The sequence below is a fragment of the Chionomys nivalis genome, chromosome X (genome assembly GCF_950005125.1).
Source record: "Chionomys nivalis chromosome X, mChiNiv1.1, whole genome shotgun sequence".
In the NCBI taxonomy this organism is placed as follows: Eukaryota; Metazoa; Chordata; class Mammalia; order Rodentia; family Cricetidae; genus Chionomys; species Chionomys nivalis.
Window position 1 is genome coordinate 130,608,144 of NC_080112.1, and position 24,918 is coordinate 130,633,061.

Genomic DNA, 24,918 nt, shown 5'->3' on the forward strand with positions numbered 1-24,918 from the left:
AATGAAAACACTTACGCTGCCTGCCTGCCTGTTTCTTTGTTTGTTTGCTTGCTTGCTTGCTTGCTTTGAGCTAGTTTTTTGTTCTTACAAAGTTCATGGCCCAGGCCAGGAAATGGTGTTGCTCACATTTGGGATGGGTTTTTTTCACTTCCATTACCAATCAAGACAGTCCCTCACAGACATGCCCACAGACCAGCCTGATATACATAGTTTATCATTGAGACCCTTTTCCCAGGTGACTGCAGGTTGTGGCATGGTGACAATTAAAACAAACCAGTGCAGCAGCGAACTCTATGATGATCCCATGGTCCCTGCCTTCTGGTGTTGTCATATTCATAATAATAAGACAAACCCAGCTCTTCGAGTGTGACCAGCACCTGGTGTCTTACTTCTTCTGGCCAGTACAGCAAGATTGACAGGGAATTGCTTCTGGGATTGTTCATTCTCTTTTGCTCCTTCACATGGACACTTTGATAAAGCCAGAAGCTGTGTGAACCATCCTAGGAAGAGACCAATGTAGCAAGGAACAGAGAACAGACCAGTCAGTGAATCCTGCCAGTTGTCACCTGAGTGTGAGTTTGGAAGTGTCTCCTTCCAGTGCAACTAAGAATGACAAAGATGCTGGCTGACATCTTCAAGACAACACTGTAATAGTGACTGGGTCAGAGGACACAACCATGGTATGAGATAATATGAGTTGCCTTAAAGCACTAAGTTCCAGGCTGGTTTGTTATACAGTCACACGAGTAGCTTGTACAATAAGATTCACCTAAAGATAAACCATATAGCCTGGTATTAATGTTTAGTGTTTCTACTAAGTTTTTTCAATATTACAATGTCTGAAATATAAAAAATGAACTGAGTTACAGGAATTTGGGGTAGGAAATAGCTAATACTATTACATCAACAACTTATTGTGTGTGCTATCATCATCACCAAATACTATAAAACAAGCGAAATGCTATAGCTAACTGTTTCTGTGTCACATACCTTAGTTCCTTTCGAAAAACAATGGAGTGTTCCATTATGAAATAAAATAACATATTAGGAAATACTAAAAGAAAAGTTTTAACAGAAAAAAATTTGCAACAGTAAAACTTACACTAACATATTGACTATATTAAAAATAAGTACCGAAAGACACCCAAAAGTGATTTTTTTTTTTTAGTACAAAATACTGAAATTCTCTTTTAAAATTGAATGGGAAAGACGTGGCTCTTTTCATTTTTCCTTCACCCCAAGGCGAATACAGAAAGCAATTTCTTCTGACGTTGTTTCAAATGCTATCTTAGTTTACTGCCGTCACTGCAGGCCTCAGACTGACTTCACTCTGCTTCGACACCACCGCTCCTCTGACCCGGACTTGCCTTCTTTCATCTACATAGTCGCTGCTGCTGAAATCTAGCACGCCCGCCTGGACTTCCCAGACTATCCTCTCATCACGAGCTGGCCTCCATTCCCGGAGCAGTACCTACGGTGATCAGCTTAAAAAATGGACAGCTGACTTTGGCTCATGGTGTAGAGGTCTGTGACTGGTTGCCCATGTGGCTCCTGGGCTTGTATGAGGTAGTGAGGTAGTGCAACATGGCAAACATGATTGGCAGAGGAAGCTTCTTGATTTATAGCAGCCAAAAAAAAGAAAGAAAGAAAGAAAGAAAGAAAGAAAGAAAGAAAGAAAGAAAGAAAGAAAGAGGAAGAAAGAAAAGAGAATCTAGGACCTCAGTATTTTTTTCAGGGGTACATCCCCAAAGATCTAACCTCCCCCAGGCACATAGGCTGAGGACCAAGCCTTCACTACACAGGTTAAAACCATAGAACACGCCATCTCAAGAGCCTTGGTTTACTCATACCTGAAAGTCCCCCTGCTTTTTTTTAGACAGTCTCGAGTAGCTCAGGCTGGCCTTGCATTCCCTATGTAGGTGAGATGCCCTTGAACTCCTAATACTCCCACTATTGCGTCTACCTTCTGACTACCACGATTACATGTTTACATTAACACACGTCACTTTTTTGCCGTCATTTTGAGACAGGGTCCCATGTAGACTAGACTGGCCTCAAATTTTCTATGTAGCCAAGGATGACCTTTAACCTGCCTACACTTGCTCGGATTTGGAATTATAAGCAAGCTCCACCATACATATCTGCAAAGTCTCCTTTGCCATGTAACACAGTTTGAGGTCCTGAGAGTTAGTACATGAACATCCTGAGGGAAGAAGGGCATTATTCTGCCTACCAGAGTGGTACACTATCCATTGTCTGAAGATAGTTGTGCTGTTGATTTATCTACACCATGAAGAAAAGCTATAAAAGAAGGAAAAGGTTCACTAAATGAAAAAATTTTCATACCATAACAATTTTCATAATTAACACTCCAAACCATGCTTTAAAGTACCCAGAAGCAGCAGGGCGATGGTGGCGCATGCCTTTAATCCCAGCACTCGGGAGGCAGAGGCAGGCGGATCTCTGTGAGTTCGAGACCAGCCTGGTCTACAGAGCTAGTTCCAGGACAGGAACCAAAGCCACAGAGAAACCCTGTCTCGAAAAACCAAAAAAAAAAAAAAAAAAAAAAAAAAAGTACCCAGAAGCAGAGATGATATGTAGAAAGGTGGAAAAAATAAGCAGTCAGTAGAAAAACAGGTTCTAAAGAGCAGAAAGTATAAGTTTCTTGGAAAAGATTGATATTTTCCTAGAAATGCAAATTTATATCCTTTGTGATGAATGATAACAATATTGTCAGCACATCAATTTACAGCAAGAAAAATCAGATTGCCTTGCAAGAGATGCTAAAAGTCACCATACAAAAAATGAATCCTATTAATTCTTATTTTAGCCAAGATCTAATGGAGAAAATGTGTGGCCAATGCAAAAGAAATGTAGTACTGTCAAAAACTCGACAGATTGGATTCTTTGTAAATGATGCATCATCAGGCCCAATTCCTGATATCAACTGTCTTCCAAATCACCACTGCATGAAACATCTGTTTTCTGCGAGATTAACACAATCCAACAGAAATGTGCCTAGCCCAAAGGAAAGAACGAGATGGTAAAAATTGATTCTAATGCTATTTATGGGAAAGAATTCCGATAAAACCTGGTAGGGTTCAGGAAGAATGTATCCAGGCTCTCCGTTAACTGTGTTTCCCTTGGGACACAGGCATTTCCTTGGTATCAGAGGTGGGATGGTAGCAATGCGTGCTTCCATTTCTATCCAATCAGGCTGTTAATGACACCACCAAGTCAACATTAACTTAGATGGCTTATGCCAGAAGCCAAACACAACCCAGGCGTCCACATCAAATCATTTTACCATGAGGAATAACACCATCAAATATGATAAGCTAAACATGCATGGGACACAGCCAATGGACCACACATTTCAAGGGATATTTGGTGTAATAAAGCATCTAAAGAAAATGAATTTAGACAGTTCTTGGAGCAGTAACGGAATTTGACCTAGAAAAAATGGTAACAAAGAAGAGAGATGAGGTAACCTTGATTTAAGCAACTTCATAATAAAATACAAGCTGCATAAGTTGGTACCTAGTATGTCTGAATATAGGCAGCCAATATCACTGAAACTGCAAATAAATAAGTTGTTTTGATTATCCAATTAGTTGTGTGTCAGACAGCAGACAGGAAAAGTGTCAAGTTTTTGGATTTCTCACCTATGTAATCTTTGCTAGTTTAAACATAAAGTTTCCAGAAGACCATGCAGAAGTTTGAATTCCCAAGAAAGCAGCTGCTTGGGCTTTGATTTGAGGGTTTTTTTTTTCTGACATGACTACCAAATTCCAGAACCCGTCATACCTTTAGGAATAGGCTGGGAATGCTTAGCTCCTTGGTCCAACTTGAAGTCCAGATATAAGGTAGGTGTGCGTGTGTAAACCTTAGACTGAAAAGAAAAAGGAAATATCAACAGATTTCCAAGAGTAAGTTTCTTTTAAAAATATTTATTGCGTATGTATGCTCTCTCTCTCCATCTCTCTCTGTCTCTCTCTCTGTCTCTCTCTCTCCCTGTGTGTGCATGCATGCTTGAGTGTGTGTACATGCTTGTGTGTGAGAGCACGTGTTTACCACAGCAAGTGTGCAGAGGTCAGAGGACAATGTCAGGTGCTGAGCCTCATCTTCCACCTCCACCCTGCTTAAGAAAGGATCTCTCTTTTTTTGTTACTATGCTAGATACTCCAGGCTAGCTGGTCCTCAAGCTTCCAGGACATTCTCTTTGTGTCCACCTCCCCATGCTAGCACAAGAATGCTTGGATGACTGGCACGTGCTACTGTGGCTGGCTGGCTGACTGGCTGGCTTTTATATGGATTTTGGGGATCCAAACTCAAGTTGCCGGGTGCCCATGGCAAGCACCTTTATCTGCTAGACCATTTCGTTGGCCCCAGGATACGATACCTTCCTTCAGCTGAGCCTTTCTGTAGTAGGCCTGGGCCTGGACCCCTTATATTTACACTTCCTCCTGGCTTTACAATATAAACAGCAAGATAATTTCATATGTCATTTATCTCCTTACAGCTCCAAGGGCCCAGCATTAGGGGTTTTATTACCCTATAATTGTTCCAATTTTGTCATTTTTAGCCTTACAGTTGATATGGAAAACCATCTCATGCCCAACTGCATTTTTATCCGACCAGACTTGATAAAGCCATTTTCATTTTGAAATTCAAACAAGGGATCTGTATATTACTTTTCCTCATTAGATACTTTTGCAGTGGGGGTAGCTGGTTGGCCACTGCTGGTTTAACAAAAGCTCAACCCCAACGTAAAAGAAACATCCTCAGGATTTCTAGTATAAACAGTGGTTTTCATTTCATTACCAGCTCAGCAGAGCTGGTAATTCAATACGATGCCATCCTGAATTGTGGGCACAGGTTTAAGTCTAACAGATTAATACTTGCTGTAAACTTTATGATGTCTCATTGCTCACCCAAAGCCCCAGTGACTATTGGATTTTTTTTTTTACTTAAAAATACATATGAAAGGGAAAGAATGTATAATGCTGAGTTTGGCAAAAGCATGTAGAGACTGGCAGGCTTCACACAGTGCTGCCGGGACTACAATTTAGTGCAAACACTTAAAAAAAATACTTGTTGACATGTAGCTCAGATGAATACATGAGCAACTTTTGGCCTAACAATTCCACTCCTAAGTGTATTCCCAGTAGAAACGTTCACCAGAAGATGAATACAGGAATCTTAATAGCCCCAACCAGGAAATATCAACATCAGGACCACTTTCCACAAATATGTAAGAACAGATTAGATAAAAGGATTATAATGTAATTTAACAGTATAATAAATAAACTTAACCATATGCAACAACTCAGAGGCTTCAAATAAGCATAAAATTGAACAAATGAAGGCAGATTCCATACCTATAAACTTCAGAACAAGGCAAAATTAGAAAATGATGTCAGAAGTCAGGAAAAGTAGTTGAGAAGGTCGACTGGAATTATAACAAGGAGCTTCAAACATGAAGAAAAACATGAAGATCCCAGGGGAACTCTAACATTCTGCTGTTTGGTCTGGCTGTTTATTTTATGGATATATTTACTTGGTAAAAATTCTCCAAGCTGTATTCTTGATTTGGGCACTTTTCTGCATATAAACATCATGCTCATAAAAAAAATCCCCTCATATTAAAAAACATACATTTGTAAACAGACATAGAGGAGAATCCAGAGTTCAGAAATTTTCAGTACCTTTGGTAAGGGTGTGATTTTGGAGAGCTAATTATGGAAACTGCATAGGGACATTCCTGCTTTTCCCACACTGAATCTCCAAAACCAGTCCACAATGTCTGTCATATAGCCGGTGTTTAATAGATCTTGATTTAAAGATGTTTCACAATGGAAAATACCAAGTGTAACCATACAGTCATTGACACTACACATAAGAGATTCATTAATATCTTTACCTATATGTAGCCACCTGCCTGTCTTCAGGACAAATGAATTTGGTATGGTCAAAGAATATGTTTATGCATCAAATTAGAATTAATGAGTCATGAGAACAAAGGATTTTTTTTTCTCTCTGTCCTGTGAATGTCTCCTATAGGAGCCTCAGGCTTTCAGATATTCTGGTTTTACATGGTGTGGAAGGTCAAACTCTATTCATTCAGCTTCAAAGACTGGAAGAACAAATTCCCCTGTACACACTTAAATGAAACCAGGAAGCCCTGTGACATTGAGCGCAACTTGAAGCTAAAGATTTACAACCAATCTGAAGAGTGTGATACAGACATGAAACAAGGGCAGCACACGAGGTCATCAGGTATGTGACGCACCATCTGGAAAGAGGCCGTTTTCAGCCCAAAAGACTTCTAAAGTTACCTCTTAAGAGATCAAGGGTGAAGTTCGCATCGTATCAGATGGCTCCGCTGCTCAGGCAGTACTCAATGAACTCTTTCAAAAGTTCTAGTTTAAGTAACTTTCCCCAACCCTGCCTCGGTAGCAGATCTGATAGGCCTACACAATCTACAGCAAGGAGATGAATCACAAAGAGATGCTTGGCTCAATTTTCACTGGCATGCTCCCAGAATGCAGGCATCTTGAGCTGGGAGGCAGTGTTGTTTAGTATTGCTTTGCCCTGGTCATTAGCAAAGTGTGGATCTTCTTTGGGTTGAATTCACTCATCAGAGAACCTGATGGGGAACCTGGAGTTTATGTCTATTCAGGGCTTAAAGTTCACCACTAGAAAATAAATATCCTTCTCCATACTTTAACTGTTAAATTTCCCCCTCGGATTTTTGAGATTAGGGCTGCAGAGAAAAGAGAATGTGGCTGGGATGAGAAATGGTAACTAGAGGTGCCGGCAGTTATGGAGCCACTGGCTAACACGCTGGGTTCTCACCCTCAAGTTTACTCAGTAGCATTGCCCTGAGTAAACGGCCGTCTCATTTCCTGACTCTAGCATTGCAACGTAATCCATTCTACAAGAAAACTGCAATTTACCTCTCCAAAATGCAACTACACAGATGCATGCAAACATGAACACACACATACACAGTGTTTTGTATTCACTATATGGATTCATTTGAAAATTCTGAGTAGGAGCCACACGCATCCTATTACTTTACAGTGAGGAAAGGACTAAAGGAAAATTTTGTATTCATTTTAGAGGTGCTTCTGGCAATTCTAAAATGCAATTTCCATTCTAAAAGTCTTTCGTATTGAAACTTGGATGAAGAATATCAATATAACACACTGTGAACAACTAATTGCCCACTCACCCAAACTTAAATGCGTACTTTTAATTCTATAATTCCCATGAGTGTGTATATGTACACATATATATCCATACACAGAGGTGTGTGTGTGTGTGTGTGTGTGTGTGTGTGTGTGTGTGTGTGCTGAAAGCAAGTTTTTTAATGTCTCATCTCTCTGGGAACTCAGTTAAAACAGCAAATTTAAATTGTGTTTATTCAGCTTCAAGACAGTAACGTCAACCTCAAATACACTTTAAGAAAATCACATTTACTGTTTTTGTTACACACCAATAGGCCGATTGTGTCCTTATGTTCTGGTTTGTGGATTTTTATGTGCAACACCGAAACATAAATAATTACTAAAAGTATTGAGAACTCAACTAGATCATATTTTCTCTCTCTCTAATTAAAACTAGACTATTTGTCGTGCGACTTCAGTAGAGTTAAGATAAACTAGTCTGTGAAAACCTGCATAAAATCCCTGAACAAACTTCAGCAGGAACACAGCAAATGTGCTTCAAGTTCAGCAGTGAAATTGTTCGTTTTTACCTCTTTTTTTCTGCATGGTTTCGATTACCAGTGCCCAGTAAAGCGCAGAAATCCATAGCTATTCCTCCTCCTCTGTTCTTTTCATTTCTTAATTCTTGGTTGAAAATGTTTGCAAAATGTTTAGCCTTGTATCATTTAAAATCTTATTGTTCAAGAGTCAAGCAAGGAAGCTTCTAGAACATAAGCAATATATCGTAAGAGGTTAAGGGTGAATTTTCCTAACCTACAACAGGGGTACTGCCAATTCGGAGGAGTGGTCTTCTCTCTATATATAAACATGTCAGAACTAAATCCCTAATGAGACTCAGGCAATGCTCCTATAATGAGTCCTAAACAACCAAGACAAAACAAGGCCTGTTAAACCACTTCCTTCCAAAACCTAACTACCTTCATTTTCCATCCTTCAAAGACTTCGCACTTAGGCCTGGCTTTTGGTATTGTACCCTTGTCAGGCTGACTTCCTTCCTCTACTTTTATTTATAAATCTGATCTTAATTAGGAGATGGAAATTACTCCCATATGGAAGCCATGTGCTTAAAAACATTTCCCAGGACAGGGAGAGTGCTACGTCTCTCTCTGTGAGTGTGGCAAAGTAGCTTCCATTTCCCCACCGTTTCTTCCATATATTTGATGGCTATTCATTCCTGAGTGTTCATCCCCCTCCCACCATGCTGTCTGGGCTTCACTGAAAACAAGTGTCAGAGATCTAACGTCACATTAGAAAGCTGTAATAAATGTGCTCACAATTCTTTCAGGGAACTATCTTGTGAGTTTTCAAAAGAACGCATCAAATGTATCAATCAGACCATAATAGCTCAAGAAAGTGAATTATTCTAAGTATCTGCATGAGGGACTAGCATTCTCCAACATTATGTAAGAGAAGCAAGCAGAATTGTTACTGTCCTAGACTCTCATCATCCTCTTAGGCCATCCTCCTAATGCTAGCTATTGTGTTTTGTGTGTTGTTGTATGTGCATGGCATTGCTAGCTTATCATGAATGTTATTGTATGTAAACCTCTAACCACATTTCTGACTGTTTCCTTTAAAGAAATTATGGGTCTTTAGAGCTTAAAGAAAATTACCAACATAATTATCTAGTTAGACATCTTTTTTCTTTTCTTTTCTTTTTTTTTCCTGAAAATATACACTGCTAGTCAATGTCTTCTCTCGGTTCAGTAATTTTGCTACTCTCCAGAGCAGTTTTGAAATTCTATACTTTTTCCATCTAATCTGTAATTAGAGTATTATATATACCAACAAATTTCCTATTTGTACATTTATATATTCCCCCTCAATATAAACAGAGAAGAATTAATTGCTGAAGAAGAAAAACATGAAAACAAAATAACCTGCCTAAAAACTTTTGAAGTGTATGTGTGTAACTTAGAAAAAAAATAAGCTTAATGGTAATGTCTCTAAAGACATTGGGGCAAAGCATCATTTCTTTCATTTCTTATAGTAACTGGCTTACTTTCAACTAAATCATCTTTTGTCAAGTTACAGCGCCCATTTCATTAAACACTGAGTGGTTTAGTTAGTAATTTAAAAGGTAGAAATTGCTATCACCACACTCTTTCAATTTGACAATTAGTTTGGATGATATTATCAATTTAACAAGGAATACTAAGCATTGTTAATATAAGAATAACTAAATATATTGAACATATACTCTGCATGTGTGCATACATATTTTTCTTTTCATCAACTGAGCAGCAGGCACTAAATAGGGGTTTCAGGTATATGAGGTAGGCCACTTGTACTTCCCTTTTTAAAGAATAACATTTTGCAGATTTATTTATTTTACTTTATTTCTACGCACCTCTTGTGCACCTTGTATCCAAAAAGGTCAAAAGAGAAAATTGGGTTCCCTGGAACTAGAATTAGCGATGATTGTGAACCACCATATGGGTACTGGGAATCAAACTTGGGCCTTCTACAAGAGCAGCCAGTGCTCTTAACTCATGTGCCATCTCTCCAGCCCCATATTTCCCTTTGAACAAACTGTGTACTCATTAATATATTGTTTTCTCTGACTAACCTATTAATTCCTTCTTTCAAAAATACAAATTGAGGACCTATAACATTCTCTCTCTCTCTCTCTCTCTCTCTCTCTCTCTCTCTCTCTCTCTTCTTTACCCTCTCTCTCCTCTCATTGCTGCTAAGGGTCAAACTCAGAGCCTTGTACAAACTAGGCAAGTTCTCCAGCATGGAGCTACATCCTCAAATGATAATCTATAATATTTTTATGATTATTAAGTTTCTACATATACTTGGCTCAATCTTGGATAGATTCTTTTTCTGCGGGCAACATGAAGACATCTCAGTGGGGAAGTCCAAGTGTGAATCTCCTAGCTCAGGCACCTAAGTAACAGAAGATTACTTAGAATACAAGGAGCTTGTAGAATCTTCTAGTATCTCTCTCTCATGGCTATCCAAGCTCCTCAGTTTTCTTCAAACCACTTTCTCTTCCTGTCTCCATGTGGAGATCCATACTTCTAAAGTTTGAGGAAATGATAAGTAGATTTTTCCATCTTAGTTAAAACAAACTCCCAACTCATTGTTTAACAAAATGATGTCTTCTGTCTCCAATCCAAAAAGCACGCTGATTTCTGAATTCTTGATTGTACAATTCTGGATACAAAGCAGCAAAGATTAGTTTCCATCCTCACTGCCAAAATACTGTGGGGAGGACTAAAACCCTGCAGTCTTAGTTGACATATATATGACGTGCTACATAGAAAGAAGATTAGGAACTCTTTGTCTATGCACCACTGTCTCTGCAGGATGGGAATTGGGGATGACCAGAAAGCAATCTAAGCTCTATCAACAATAGAGGATTCTAGACAGGTTTAAGCATCAAGCTTCTTAACTGTCTTTTTTGTTTGTTTTTTGTTTTTTTTGCTTTTTTTTGAGACAGGGTTTCTCTGTGGTTTTTGGAGCCTGTCCTGGAATTAGCTCTTGTAGACCAGGCTGGTCTCAAACTCACAGAGATCTGCCTGCCTCTGCCTCCCGAGTGCTGGGATTAAAGGCGTGCGCCACCACCGCCCGGCCTTAACTGTCTGAGAATGTGGGACACAGTGAAATTTTCCTTTGCTGTAGTCTACATAGCTTCATCTTCCAATCAGCCCTTCCTTTAATCAACAGCAGCACTCTATCTCTTCTCCTCACCTTTTGTTTCTGGGAAGGGGAGTGCAGAGAGGATGACTAAAGGGAACGAGAACGAAGATGTTGATGAAACTTATAGACCTGCAAGTTAACCAGGGACAGGTGGTTCCCTGTGAAACTGGAGTTCGATTTCTTCATTCTTGCAGTCAGCATCCTTTCCCCAAAGATACAGATGTCCCAGTGTTGTGCAAATTTAATCCCAGACAAAGAGAAAAAAGCTCCATCATCTGAAAAAATAATCCACAGCCCAATAAAAGTAACAATATAAAGAAACCACAAATGGCTCCTATGGCTGCCAACAAGAAGACTTTCTATTCTTTGTCTCCAGTACAGAGGCAATAAGTTCCAAAATTGAGTCAGCAAGTTTATTATCCAATGCTAAAATATTCCTTAGGGGACACTGTGATATTTCTTTAATCTGTACTAGCTCCATTTGGTATTTACTAAAATATTTTAAGAGTTCTTGTAAGAAAGTGCATCAAGATCTAACATAGGAAACTATTTGGCAGAGATAAGCTTTCATCGAGCTGGGGAACTAATACCTTTCTGTAGATAAGATCCCTCATTGTAAGATAAAGAGGAAATGCATCATGATGCAAGCCTCTCCTCTGTGATTGTTTGCAGGACATTCAAACACAGATGGCCAGGAGTGGGTGCACATGCGGAAATCTGCCAAAAGCTACCATTTGGGTATAGAAGGAGAGAGATCATTAGTTTTAGGCTTTGCTCCATTAAAAATTAGTGAAAAGTAGAGTCATGCCTGACAAATTCATGCAAAAGGGTTGAATGGTGTGACAGGGAGGGTGATGTTCACATAAAATGAGGCAAAGCAGGAACCATGATTTGGGGTCAAGTCCCTTTTTCGCAATGAGCTGTGTGATCTTGGGGAACACTTTGTGCCTGGCTGGATTACAACTTTGTCATCCACAAAGTAATGAAATTTGAGAACTGATTTCATGGGTTTATTTTTGCCTGGCATTTGGAGTCAAATGAAGAGTACAGAAGTAGGGGATTAGAATAGGACTTGGCTGGCTTGGAGAAGCATCGAACTAAATCAGGAATTTTAGATTGCTGCCATAAGAAGTTCATTCAAATTCTCTAGGACTCTATTACAACAATGGGAAAGCTGAATGAATGGACATGGTCCTATTTGGCTATCACACAGATGGGGCAGCAATGACCCCACCCCCCATACATTGGGCTAAAATAACCTCCCATGTTGTAAGCTAAGACCAATAGCCACCTGTGCCAAACTCAAATGTCAAATAGTTTTAAAGGTGCTCTGAATAAGCATTTGTAGTCATCTGGAACCTATCTATTTTATGTGCAGCACAACTATCCCCGATATCTGCTGTTCAAAGTGCACCCAACAACTGCCAGCTGGTAGCAAGACCAACCATGTACATTTAGCTCTAAAGGCTCCAAACTGCTGTAGAACTTCAGCTCTAAATGCTCTGCCCAACTGAAGAGTGACATCACTTACCCACATAAGTTCCCTTTCTGTTTTTCATCACTTACCCAGGAAATCTCTTGTTCTGTTTCCTTTCTAGGTGATGGCCTCATGCCACTGTCCTGGAAAGTTTCAAACTAGAAGGGACTTTCCAAAGAACATAAGTTAAATCAAGATGAAAAGAGCTGACAACATAAAGTAGTCAGAATACAGCCCAATACAATTGTCACCTAGCCACCCACTTCCAGATATTGACCACAGGAAATGTGGTAGACTATAATGAGTGTTAAAATGTTCATATCTGGGGGCTGGAGAGATGGCTCAATGGTTAAGAGCACTGACTGCTCTTCCAAAGGTCCTGAGTTCAATTCCCAGCACCCACATGGTGGCTCACAACCATCTGTAATGAGATTTAGTGCCTTCTTCTGGCCTGCAAGCAGATATGCAGGCAAAACACTGTATATATAATAAATAAATATTTTAAAAAAATGTTCATATCCCTTGAGCTTTTGATGGTTCTAATAAAAGGTCCCAAGTAAAGATTTATACCTCAAGAAAAATGATTAGTTAATGTAGCATTCCTTATGACAAGAAACATTTATATGTGATTTTTCAAAGTATTAAGAAGAGGTTCAGAGAGTAAGGACATACATGTATAGTATATTACTCAAATATTAAACTTGATATAACATTCTTAAAAGTGAAGAGGTGGCTGATAACTTAACATTATTTATCAAGTCTTTTCTTGTTTAAAAGTTTCCATACAATATATTTTGATCATATTCTTCCCCTCCTTTAACTTCTCCTAGATCCTCTCCAACCTCCCTACCCATCCAACTTTATCATATTTTTTCTCTATAGCAAAAAGAAAAAAAACAAAAAAAATCAAAATCAAAACAAAAGACAATAAGACAGAAAATACCAAAACAAACAAACAAAAAAGCACATCCAAAAAATAGGAACCATCCCCTTTGTGTTAGCCAGCTATTCCTGGGTAGATGGCCTACCAATCGATTGAAGTAAATAGATTTCTCCTTTCCCAGCAGCTATTAAATGCAAGTAGCTTCTTGGTAAGGGTTTAAAAATTAAGAAATTTTTAAGATGCAGGCTACTTTCATTATGAGCTCTGATTTAGACCTTTGTGCCTCATAAGCACATTAAGGTGTTAGCCAATTTCATTTTACTTGCCAAAAAGTTCTAGAGCTTTCAGTCAATAAAATCTGTCACCAGGTCACGCCTTGTGATAAGGAATGTGGGAGCAGAAAGATACAGACAAGAGGAAAGAAGCCAACCTTTAGTAAGTACACTCTGTGCTGCTACATTCAAATAACTCAGAGACTACATAATAGCATTTCCATTTAGTAGATGAAGAAATAAAGGCTGAAAATCATTTCAAATAATCTTTCCTGGGTTAAAGATACTAAAATGGCAGAAGTGAGGTCTGAACACACAGTCCATACTCTTCTGCATCTATCATATCTTTGGCAGATTGACTCTATAATTCTAGGTATAGTTTTGATAGTGCAACAATCCTATTTTCCACGTGTGGTAGGACTCCCTAGAATCCTTCCAGCCACCCAAACTGGGGTACGTGATTCCCATCTATCAATGAGAACTTCTCATACTTTATTATCTGGTTATAATCAATGGAGGAGGGGAAGTTATAAAGCCCCTGACGTCTTGGATTCAAGCCATCCAGTCTTATCCACATCCCCATCCCCTCACCTCCACAGTCTGTCTTAACTCATTCTAAACTGGGAAGGGAAAGAAAACAAGCACCCTCGTTGGGTCTTTTCAGTCCTCTCTGTTTGATATCTATCAAATAACGGGCCCTCCTTAATGTACTTCTTTTACCTGGCTGTCGAAGAATCTGTCAGCTATAGCGAGTACAAATGTCTAGTGATGCTCACCAGAAAACCTTGCTCAAACCCACTTTTAGACTGATAAGTACCAGATGGCCTCAAATCAGTATCTCAGCCAAGTTTTGTTAGTTAGTCCATGACATTCAAAGTCTCCCATGATAGAAAATGATGTTGGCAAGTATTGATTTCTGAAAGGCAGATACACCGCTGCCATGAAGGGAGGCTAATTGGGGGAAGGGGGAATCCAAAAAGACATAACTGGCAGGAAGCTCACTGGTGAGGTTGGAATGAGACCGTCTGTAAGACCCTCTAAGGGACTAGAGATGGAGCTTGGTTGACAGAGTGCTTGCCTAGCAAAAACAAAATTCTAGCATAGCATAAAACCGGGTGGAGAGGTGGAGACCAGAAAGCAGGGTGGGGGATCAGGAGCTTGAGGTTGTCTTTGGTTGTGTGGGGAATTCAAGTTCAGTACAGAAGCCCTGGCAAAAAAAAAAAAAAAAAAAGAGAGGGAGAGGAGAGAAGGGAAGAAGAGAACAGGAAAGAAAAGAAGAAAAGCTGATACCAAAATGGTGGGAAGGCAGAAAAATGACTGCTATTTTTGTCCTCCTTTTGACAACCTAGTTCTTCCTCTTTCTTGGGGAACACTTATTTGTAATTAGAGATTCATGGAAGAAGGTCAGGATGATGAAGCCAACATTCATGGCATAGAGTAAAGATGAGACGAAAATGAACCAGACTCAGGTGTTTGAAGGCTGGAGAGGAAAGAGTCTGGCTGCAGACTTCAGATTGCTTTCTCTTTAAAAAGAAACATTGAGATCTCTTGAGTTACTATTTACAGTTGGTCCAAGAAAAAAAAAACCTTCTGTGCATCATAGTTCTAATCCTGACTGTTTATATGGAAAGAGCACAGGGGACTTTTAATATTTCAAGAGAAAGGTGAACTTTCATTGTTCTCGTCCCCAATGATCCTGGACAAGCTAGACATCAATCAACTTATGCTGTACCCCGTGTGGAATAGCTCTACTATCAACATGAAAGATTCTCATACACATAAAAGCAAATTGCCCAGGAAGCAAAAGATTATAACGTAACCTTTTTTCATGCTTAAAACAACAAACGTGTATTCTGAACATTAGTTTAACACTGTCTCACATGTGGTACAGAGGCATCCTTCATTGTGCTGCCCCCATCCTTCCTGTGTATGAAAGCAAGGATGCCACGTGTGTGTCTTCATGTGTGTGTGTGTGTGTGCTTCCAAGTTTGCGAGGGTGTGGATGTCTAAGCATGCATGTGGAGGTCAGAGGTCAACACTGGGTGTCTTCCTTAACTGCCCCCCACATTATTTTGTGAGACAGGGGGTCTCACTGAAACTAGAGCTCACTAATCCAGCTAAATTGGCTGACCAACAAATCCCGTGGATCCTCCTTCCTCTGCCTTCTCAGTGCTGGGATTAAAGGTGCATTTCTTTTGAAGATCCATTTTTATTGGGGGAAGGTGTTATGCAATCCCCCTGGAGCTGTATTTGCAAGTGGTTGCAAGCCTCCCAACATGGGTACTGGGATCTGAATCCCTACAAGAGGAGTATGCACTCTTAACTGCCCCGCCACCTCTCGAGCCCCATGCCCAGTTTGTTTGTTTTGATTACTGGGAGATCAAACTCAGGTCCTTAGGCTTGCCCAGCAAGCACTTTAACACCTAAGCTATCTCCCCAGCCCCTCCCATACTTGTCTGTCAGGACAACTTTCTCTTTTTGACTTTGTCCTGCCTTGCTTTACATTGGTCTGAGCCCCCTACTCTGCATTTCCATGAACTTTAGTCACGAGTCTGCAAGAGCATCACAGCAGACTCACTCATCTCAGCAGTAGACCTGTCTGGCCCATCTAGTGCGTCCTTCCAGTTCCTTGACTTTGTCACCTTTCCCCGTCTCCCAGCACCTTCACAAGGCTTATACAGTAGCCCATAGCACATGCTAGCTGAGAGCTTGGTGTATTTTTCTGGGGAATCCTTTTTCATTTCCCATGGATAATTTTGGAAGACCTTCCGGGAATGGCAGGTGTGTTCTTTTTCCTCCTCTCATTTTTCTAAGCTAAAAGAACACCCCTGGATCTACAGTCGATGCTGAAAAGGACTCCCTGTGGGTTTTACAACCACAACATGCTCCTCTTCATAAAAATACAGTAGCAACTTCAGTGCTTTACAGCGCATTGGAGCTGCATTTTTAAAATATTTGAAGTGCTTATTCCCGATCCATAGGAGTACTTGTTAAGACTGATTCAGGTATAAACAACGTGTCATTAAATACTAATGCTTCAAGAAAACAGCATTCTGTCTGGCACTGAATTTGACTGATCACATTTAGTATGTTTTTCAATCAAATGTACTCTGATCAAAATGAAATGCTGTGTTCATAGCTATTCGCTTAGCTTTTTATAGTAGCATACACCTCAGCTTTTACTGCATCACGCAGGAGCCTGAAAACAACTTTTTGAAGCTGCCCTGTATTCTTTGACTGTAGTTGAAAAATATTTAATATGCTCCTGAGGAAAGACTTATTACATCCTAAAAATACAAGCCTTGACAGCGATAGGAATGAGCACAATGATATGATAACATATCCACTCACCTTTATGGTTCTTCATAGCATTTATTAGGCTTCTAGCCTAAATTTCCTTGCACAATTATAATCCTCACCAGCAGGACCAAGGACATATGAATGGTTCAGAATGTAACTTCTGGCTTAAAATGCACCTATCTATTATTCCGTTGCTGGCAGAACAGGGCTTGTCAACACTGGTGGAATGCACTCTCTAGGTGATTAGGTCAGCAGGGGCATCTTGAAGAAATAAGAACATCTGGCACCCTTAGTGCACACCAACAATGGTATTTCTGGGGTGAGTGGGCTGCCCTGGGCAAGAGTAACCTTTTGTACAGCTGATTTGAACAGATCTTGAGCATTTGTTTATTTGAACATTCCTAACTCCACATGATGTGCCAACTATGGCTGCCTACCATAAGTCAAGTTCTTTGAAGTTGCTGGGTGCATTTCTTTGGTGTCCTCTTATTTACTAAAAATACCAGCAGCCTAGTTTTGCCTATTCTCCACACCAAATCAAAGTCAAGTGTTCATTGTCTGTGGAGTGAGGATGAGCATCAGCAGGGACCACCTGGACTACTTTGAGCTACTTCTGTGGAAAAAAACATAGTTTCATGGTATCGGAAATGAAACAGGCCTATACAGAGATGCTGAGGATCACATCCACCTGAACCTCGAGGTCAGTTATTCAAACTCTGAGTGTGACCTGTATTGTATTGGTTAATTGTCGTGTACTGTTGGAAGCCACTGAGAAGCTGGGACGCGGGGCTGCCTTTCCCCAACTTCAGATCCACGCAAGTCATGTCAAGTGCCCTCTAATCTTGCCCCCTCTTGAGTCAGGCTGGTCCACTGGCTCTGTCATGGGGAGAGGGAAAAACTGCAAGCAGCTGAGGGTATTAAAATCGCTGTGTCCTTGAGTAGCTAGGAGTGAGATGATCTCCAACAGAGGTTGCTATTGTTTATTCCACGATATGTAAGTGTCTACAGTGGGAAAGAGAAGTCAAAAAATTCAACCACGAGATCCTCATCCGTGGAGAGAAAACTCAATCTAGAATCCAGTCAGGTTGTGCTAGATTTTGTGAGCACCCAATTCAATGATGTTAGCCCTGTGTCGCTCTTTGTTCTTTTACTCAGAAGCCTCACCTAAGGGGAGACTTCACTGCCGGGGACTCTATGGAGAACTCCAGTTGACTGCCTCAATGGAGCTTTTTGTTCTCAATTTCGGTTGTTTCGACTCACCAATCAATTTGATGATGTTTGCTGTCTGTCTGTCTGTCTATCTATCTATCTATCTATCTATCTATCTATCTATCTATCTATCTCTCTATCTGCCTATCTGTCTATTATCTATCTATCTATCTATCTATCTATCTATCTATCTATCTATCTATCTATCTATCTACATATCCATCCATCCATCCATCCATCCATCCATCCATCCATCCATCCATCTATCTATCTATCTATCTATCTATCTATCTATCTATCTATCTATCTACACACCCAATCCATCTATCTATCTATCTATTGATCTATCTATCTATCTATCTATCTATCTATCTATCTATCCATCCATCTATCCATAAGTATCAGTTAATCCATAGATCTCTTATTTGTTTTTTCTTTAGTTTGCTAAATAAACTCATTCATTCAAAACTAATTCATTCATTTACTTAATAAACTCATTCATTCAGAACCAAAAATATGACCATCATAGATCATTCTCCCAACCACATAGAACATTGGGAGAAAAGGATACAGAACTATATATACAATTAATGTCAGCCTTAGAAACAACGCAGTCATAATCAAACTTACTTGTGAATTTCCCTCTCTTCCCTTTCACAACCCCACCAACACCCGGTTGGCTATATAACCCCGGTTACTGTCCCAAGTAGTTTTCCATTTTCCTCTCATAGCTCCCACTTATTTTTGGTGTGTTTTCACATGAGTGCCCTCATGTGGGGGAGGTGCACATCCAAACGTGTGCTTCTGGAGGCCAGAGGTCAATCTCAGGTGTCATCCCTCCTCAGATATCATCTACCTGATTTCTTGAGACAGAATCTCTCCCTGGGTCTCAAACATACCTTGCTGGCTCACCAATAAGACCCAGGGATTAGTCTGTCTCCACCTCTCCACCTCCCAGTTCCGGAATTACAGGAATGTAGCACTCGACCTAGTGTTTTTATGTGGGGTTTTGGGGTTGAATTTAGGTTCCCTTTCTCTCACTAATCAGGAAACTGTTTTTTATTTGTTTGGTTTTTTTTGGGGGGGGGGAGTTGTTTGTTTGTTAGTTTGTTTTGAGACAGGGTTTCTCTGTGAAGCTTTGACTCTCCTGGAATTCGCTCTGTAGACCAGGTTAACCTCGAACTCACCGAGATCAACTTTTATATATGGCCCTTTTATTGTTTTCCCATGGAATATTACACTTCTGTTATTGCTGGCCCCTTTTTACGCCCTATTCTGTGAGCTCTGTTGAGGCAAGTGGTCGCATGTCATTCACGTCATAAGCAATGTACGCAAAACAGATACCTAATGGCTGAATGGAGATCCAAGAGAAATGGAAGACGTAAATAAAATGTCCCAAACTTTGCCGAGTTGTGAAGATATGACAGCTGTGTGGATCTGTACAGAAGTCAAGAGGCTTCTTGACTGTGACAGCTGGGAGGACTGCACCAAAGAGGAGGATGTTGAGTTTGCTCCTGATGAGCAGTAACAAGCTGAAGAAAATTGTGAGCTTCCAAAATTCATTTTCTATAGCACAATTGAATAATTTTTTTCTCCATGGTAACATGTTTCCTCACTTCCTTTGTGTCAACAATACCAGGCAGCTCTCTGGCCCTTCCTAACAATTCTTTTCATCTCTTGCCCCACCTACACAGTACAGAAGAGAAATTCAGCCAGAATTCAAGATACTGGTTGTGATTATTTAAGGTAAAGTTTTAAAGTAATTCTCATACAACCTAATTAAGTTAGATCCTAAAAGTATAATCATTGTAAATAAAAACTAACAAAAGAAAGGAATTAGCAAAAGGAGACAAAATTTGCATCACTAAGGGTCTAGAATGATTAAGCAGGGTTTGCCAGAAGTCACCGGGAAAAAAACAAACAAACAAACAAAAAAAAACAGATAAACAAACAGAAAACAGCAGGGCTGGTGAAAGATGGCTCAGCAGTCAAGAGCAAGTACTGCTCTTGCAGAGAACCAAAGTTCAATTCCCAGCACCCAGTTTGTGCAGCTTAGAATTTCCTGCAACTCCAGCTCCAGAGGATCTAACACCCTTTTCTGGCCTCCATGGGCCCCTGCACTCACATGCACACACTTCTGTCCAGACACGCATGCATATACATAACTAAAAATAAAAATCAATCTTTAAAATAAGTTTTGGATTACTAAAATGATTGTCATATTAGGCTTGCAGAAACAGCTCAAAAGTGGACATTTACTTTTTAAATGTCCATTTGATACTTAATTTGATATGGATTTTTGTTTGGTTTGTTTTGTTTTTTTGAGACAGGGGTTCTCGGTGTAACAGTCCTACCTGTCCTGGAACTAGCTCTTGTAAACCAGGCTGGCCTTGAACTCACAAGCTCCGCCTGCCTCTGCCTCTGAATGTTGGGACTACAGGCGTGTGCCACCACTGCCTGGCTTTGGTTTTGGTTTTGTTATGTTTTGGTTTGGTTTTTCAAGACAGTATTTCTCTAGTAATGGGCAGTGGTGGCACACGCCTTTAATCCCACTTTAATCCCAGCACTTGGGAGGCAGACATAGGCGGAGTTTGAGGCCAGCCTGGTCTACAAGAGCTAATTTGACATTGAATAGTATACTATTTTTTAGCTTGTTTACAATTGTATCCATTTTTCTTATTTGAAGATCTTCACTCCTAAAACTTGCTGGACTCAATAAAGGCCAAAAAATGGCCATGCAGATGCTTCCTGTCTTCCAGGTGTAATCACTTCTAAAATGCTACTTGGTAAACTCATTCTCTTGAGTTTGGGAAGGAAAGAGCAGCTGTCCATGGAGGAACAACACTGCCCACATCACTAAGGGGACAAAAGCCAGCTCAGGCAGGTAAAGTGAAGAGCTCCCAGCAACAGCACAGAATAGAATCCATGAAGTCAATTTCTTCTGAAATGGGAACATAGATAGCATGCAAAATGAGTGGAGTGAATTGTGTTAGATATTTAGTAAATTTCCTTTGGTAACTGGGTTTTTTTAATGGAGCCAGTTGGCCCATGATTACATAAGTTTGCCTATCCAACAGAAGTTTTTTTTTTTATATTGTATCTGTTGGCCACATGAACATTATCTATGGTTTTAGAAAGGGCATGAAAATAGCATATATAGGACCACATAGGACTTCCATACAGGACTTACTCTTTGCCAACACATGCACACACAAAGAGGGGGGTATATAATTGGTTTACTCCTCCTAAAGACTCTCTAATGGAGTCACCATGGCTATCTCCATTTTACAGATTAGAAGACTGAGGCTCAACCACTTTCAATAAATTCTCCAACACATTTCAGTAGTGGGGCTAACCTTGCACCCTGGCCATCTGGCTCCAGATTGTCTTTCTCTGACCTCCTCAAGGTTTGTTTTTGACGTGAGGGAATGTAGAGCAGCGGGAGTCAAATGGCGGCATGGAGGGGGAGCAGCATTGTGTTCCAGAAAGAGCTGGCAATAAATACAGCGAATTGGCTGGCTGATAAGGATGGAATGGGCTTTGGAAAACTGCATACTCTCATGGAGCAAACATGCAATTGTGTCTTCTCAAAAGTGACAGAAACTATTCAAACTATCCCATTTTTCTTCTCTCCCATTTCAACATTGACTTCAGACTGTGTTGTCCTGACAGAATCTTGCTCAGAACTGGCTGTGGCATTTCAAGGGCTGCATAAATGCTTAGAAATAAACAACCTGGGAAAAGTGACACAGTTACCTTTAGACATATTAACAGATGGCTTTGCTAATTATAAAGCTTATAGCGTCCTACATAGGCACTCCTCACCCTTTTTTGTAGATATAAGTATTCAATTATAGCATCCTACATAGGCACTCCTCACCCTTCTTTGTAGATATAAGTATTCAATTATAGCATCCTACATAGGCACTCCTCACCCTTCTTTGTAGATATAAGTATTCAATTATAGCATCCTACATAGGCACTCCTCACCCTTTTTTGTAGATATAAGTATTCAATTATAGCATCCTACATAGGCACTCCTCATCCTTTTTGTAGATATAAGCAAGTATTCAATTATAGCATCCTACATAGGCACTCCTTACCCTTTTTTGTAGATATAAGTAAGTATTCAAGTCTAGAATAATTAAGTAGGATTTGCTAGAAGTCACTGGATTAAACCATTTAGCATCATCTACAAGAGCCAAACCAAACTTCCTAAGGATGAGCATTTTCCCCTGCCCTGGATGCCAGGTCCATTATAGAAACTACAGGGTGGTTCCTGGGCTACAGCATAGGACCATTCAGAAGGCTGTTAGAACTGTGTAATCTCAGATTTCACTGCAGATCTGCTACACCACAATCTATACTTTGTTCAAATCTGTCAGGCAATTCATTTGAATATTAAAGTCAAATGCATTGTGGTGGTCACCAAATCCATTTTCCAGAAAGTTTAGCTGTAGCAAGGGAAGTTGGTGGTGGGCTTATGTTGGTTAGAAGTAGATCAATCTAAGTAAGGCATATTCTGAGCATCACTTTGTAATCATTTAAGATTATCTTCTTTTTTTGATTTTAACTTTGTATATGTGTGTGTGCATGTAGACAAGAGCATTTTTGAGTGCATGTGCCCTTGGAGACCAGAAGAGGGCACTGGATCTCCTGGAGCTAGAGTCACAGGCAGTTGTGAATCACCGGATGTGGGTACCGAGAATCCCCAAAGTTCCACGGTAAAGAGCAGTTCCTGTTCTGACCCACTGACCCATCTCTCCAGTCCCAAATAATCTTCCAGATGCAAAATTACCTTTAGTACTTCTTTATGGTAGCTCTAGATCATTTAAGACTGAATCATTCTTTGGTGAGAGGACGCAATGTGCAAATCTCGGTCCCTTAGCAGACCCACAAAGAAATGGCCAATAGCCCTCATTTCTGCAATGACTCTCACTCTTACTGCAAAGGAGATTGGTTACCTTTTCCAAAATGGCAAAACAATCTCTTTAGCATGGGTGACACACAAAAATCTCCACCCAATTTCCACCCAAGTAGACTTAAAACAGTCAAGTTAATAATATCAACAGCTACCACTTATGTAGTGTTTACAAAACTGACTTGCACAAAATCAAGCTATTTCCTTAACCCCATGCAGCCCACACAGCTAGTGCATGATAAGGCATCTTGTCTCATCTGTCTGTCTCCAGAATCCATACAGGTAACCTGGGCCCCACAGTGCTTCTAGAAACTCATGCTGCCCAAGGTTCCAATAGGCCCTCATTCCAAAGCTCTCAAAATAAAGACTGATTGTTTCCCTTGGAGAATATCATTTGCTTCAGAAATTTTACTCAACAAAATGAAACAGGTGAAGCCAGCAGCTACCAAGACATCATTTCACAAAGTTAAAACATTACTTCTGTCCCCTAAGCCTGGGTTGCAATTGCAACATCACATGGTCTGCTAGGTGTGCTTTAAAATGCCCTTCTACCTATAACTGGAACCAACTCCAACCTCAAAACTTCCTTGTGCTTTCTATAAATGAAACACCGTTGCAAACTTCATGAATTTATGCTATTGCAAGCTTTATTTATTAAATCACCAGTTTGATTTCTCCCTTTTGCTACAGAGACAAATTCTTTTGGATAGAGGGTTAGATAGGGTCTCACTATGTACCAGCCTGGTCTCGAACTCAAGATCCTCCCATGTTAGCCTACCCAATGCTGGGATTACAGCTGTGTGCCAGCACACCTGTATCCTAAAGGGAAACTCCAAGACAATTCTAATAGACTACAACAGCATCTTGTGTCTCATACTCCTCAACATCCGCCTCAGTGTCCCTTGAATGCATGTCCCTAGAACTCTAGAGTTCTGGAAATCGGTGAGAGAATGAATACAGAGTGAGAACGGTTGGCAATGTCACGTGTGTGCTTGTCTGGTGCACCTCAGTGATGTTCTCTGGTCTTTCATCAGAAGAATTCACAAAGGTCTTAACTGTCCTTGGCAAAATGAAGGTAGGGAAACTTCAAAAGAGCTGAAAAGGGAAGCCTCAATGCTTGATAAACAGAAACAAATCAGTCACAGAAACACACAGAAACATCATTTCCAACTCCACTACAGGGCGGCGAACTGAAGTCACATATGCTAACTATAAGCAAACATTGTTTTTTCTTCCTTCGATTGTTTCTGTGTGCACCTGAAACACAAGTAAAAGCAAACATATACCGATGTGTGTCTTAAATCTAGAACTGTGGTTACAATAAAGAGTAAACAAAAACTAGTGAGTCCCAGGCAGTAGTAATCCAAGCCCACCTGGTAATCATGCAATGTGCGCACCGAGCTGGACTAGTCAATAGCCACTGGCAAGCCATTATGCGCACATGCACATAAAATAATAAAAATTTACCAAATGTCATAGGTAGCTGCAACCATCAACTTTACACAGCCTAGTGTCACCCAGGAAGGGAAATTCAGCTGAGAAATTGCCTGAGTCGCACTGACCTATAGGCATGTATGTGGGAGACTGTCTTGATTGTCAATGGATGCAGAAGGGCCCAGCCCACCAAGGGCAGCACCATTCTCTAGAAACGTGCTCCCGGGCTGTGTAAAGCAGCGAGCTAAGCATGACCCTGAGGAAGCCAGCAAGCAGTGTTTCTCCACAGCTTTTCCAATTAACTTCCCGCTCGGTTTCCTTCCCTGACTTCCGTCCGTGATGAAGTGTGATCTGCTAACTGAAATCAACCTTTTCTTTCTCTAAGTTGCTTTTGGTCAGTACAAAGATGAAACTAGAACACTTAGGTTGCTCGTTAAAAGAGTCTCAAGTGCTAGCTGCTCACTGGGAGAACAGCATCGCAGGTTACAGTATTCTGAGGCTCTCACTACCGGGTGCCACACCTCCAGGACCCTTAACAGATT

The 24,918-nt window shown here is 40.3% G+C and overlaps 1 protein-coding gene across 1 annotated transcript in view; it reads right to left on the reverse strand.

Moving 5' to 3' along the window:
• Positions 1–24,918, reverse strand: part of Pir (pirin) — a 93,542-nt gene that overhangs the window by 34,312 nt on the left and 34,312 nt on the right. The window contains exon 6 of the mRNA XM_057759990.1: positions 3,808–3,892. Coding sequence (XP_057615973.1) covers positions 3,808–3,892 — 85 coding nt within the window. The remainder of the gene's footprint in view (positions 1–3,807; positions 3,893–24,918) is intronic.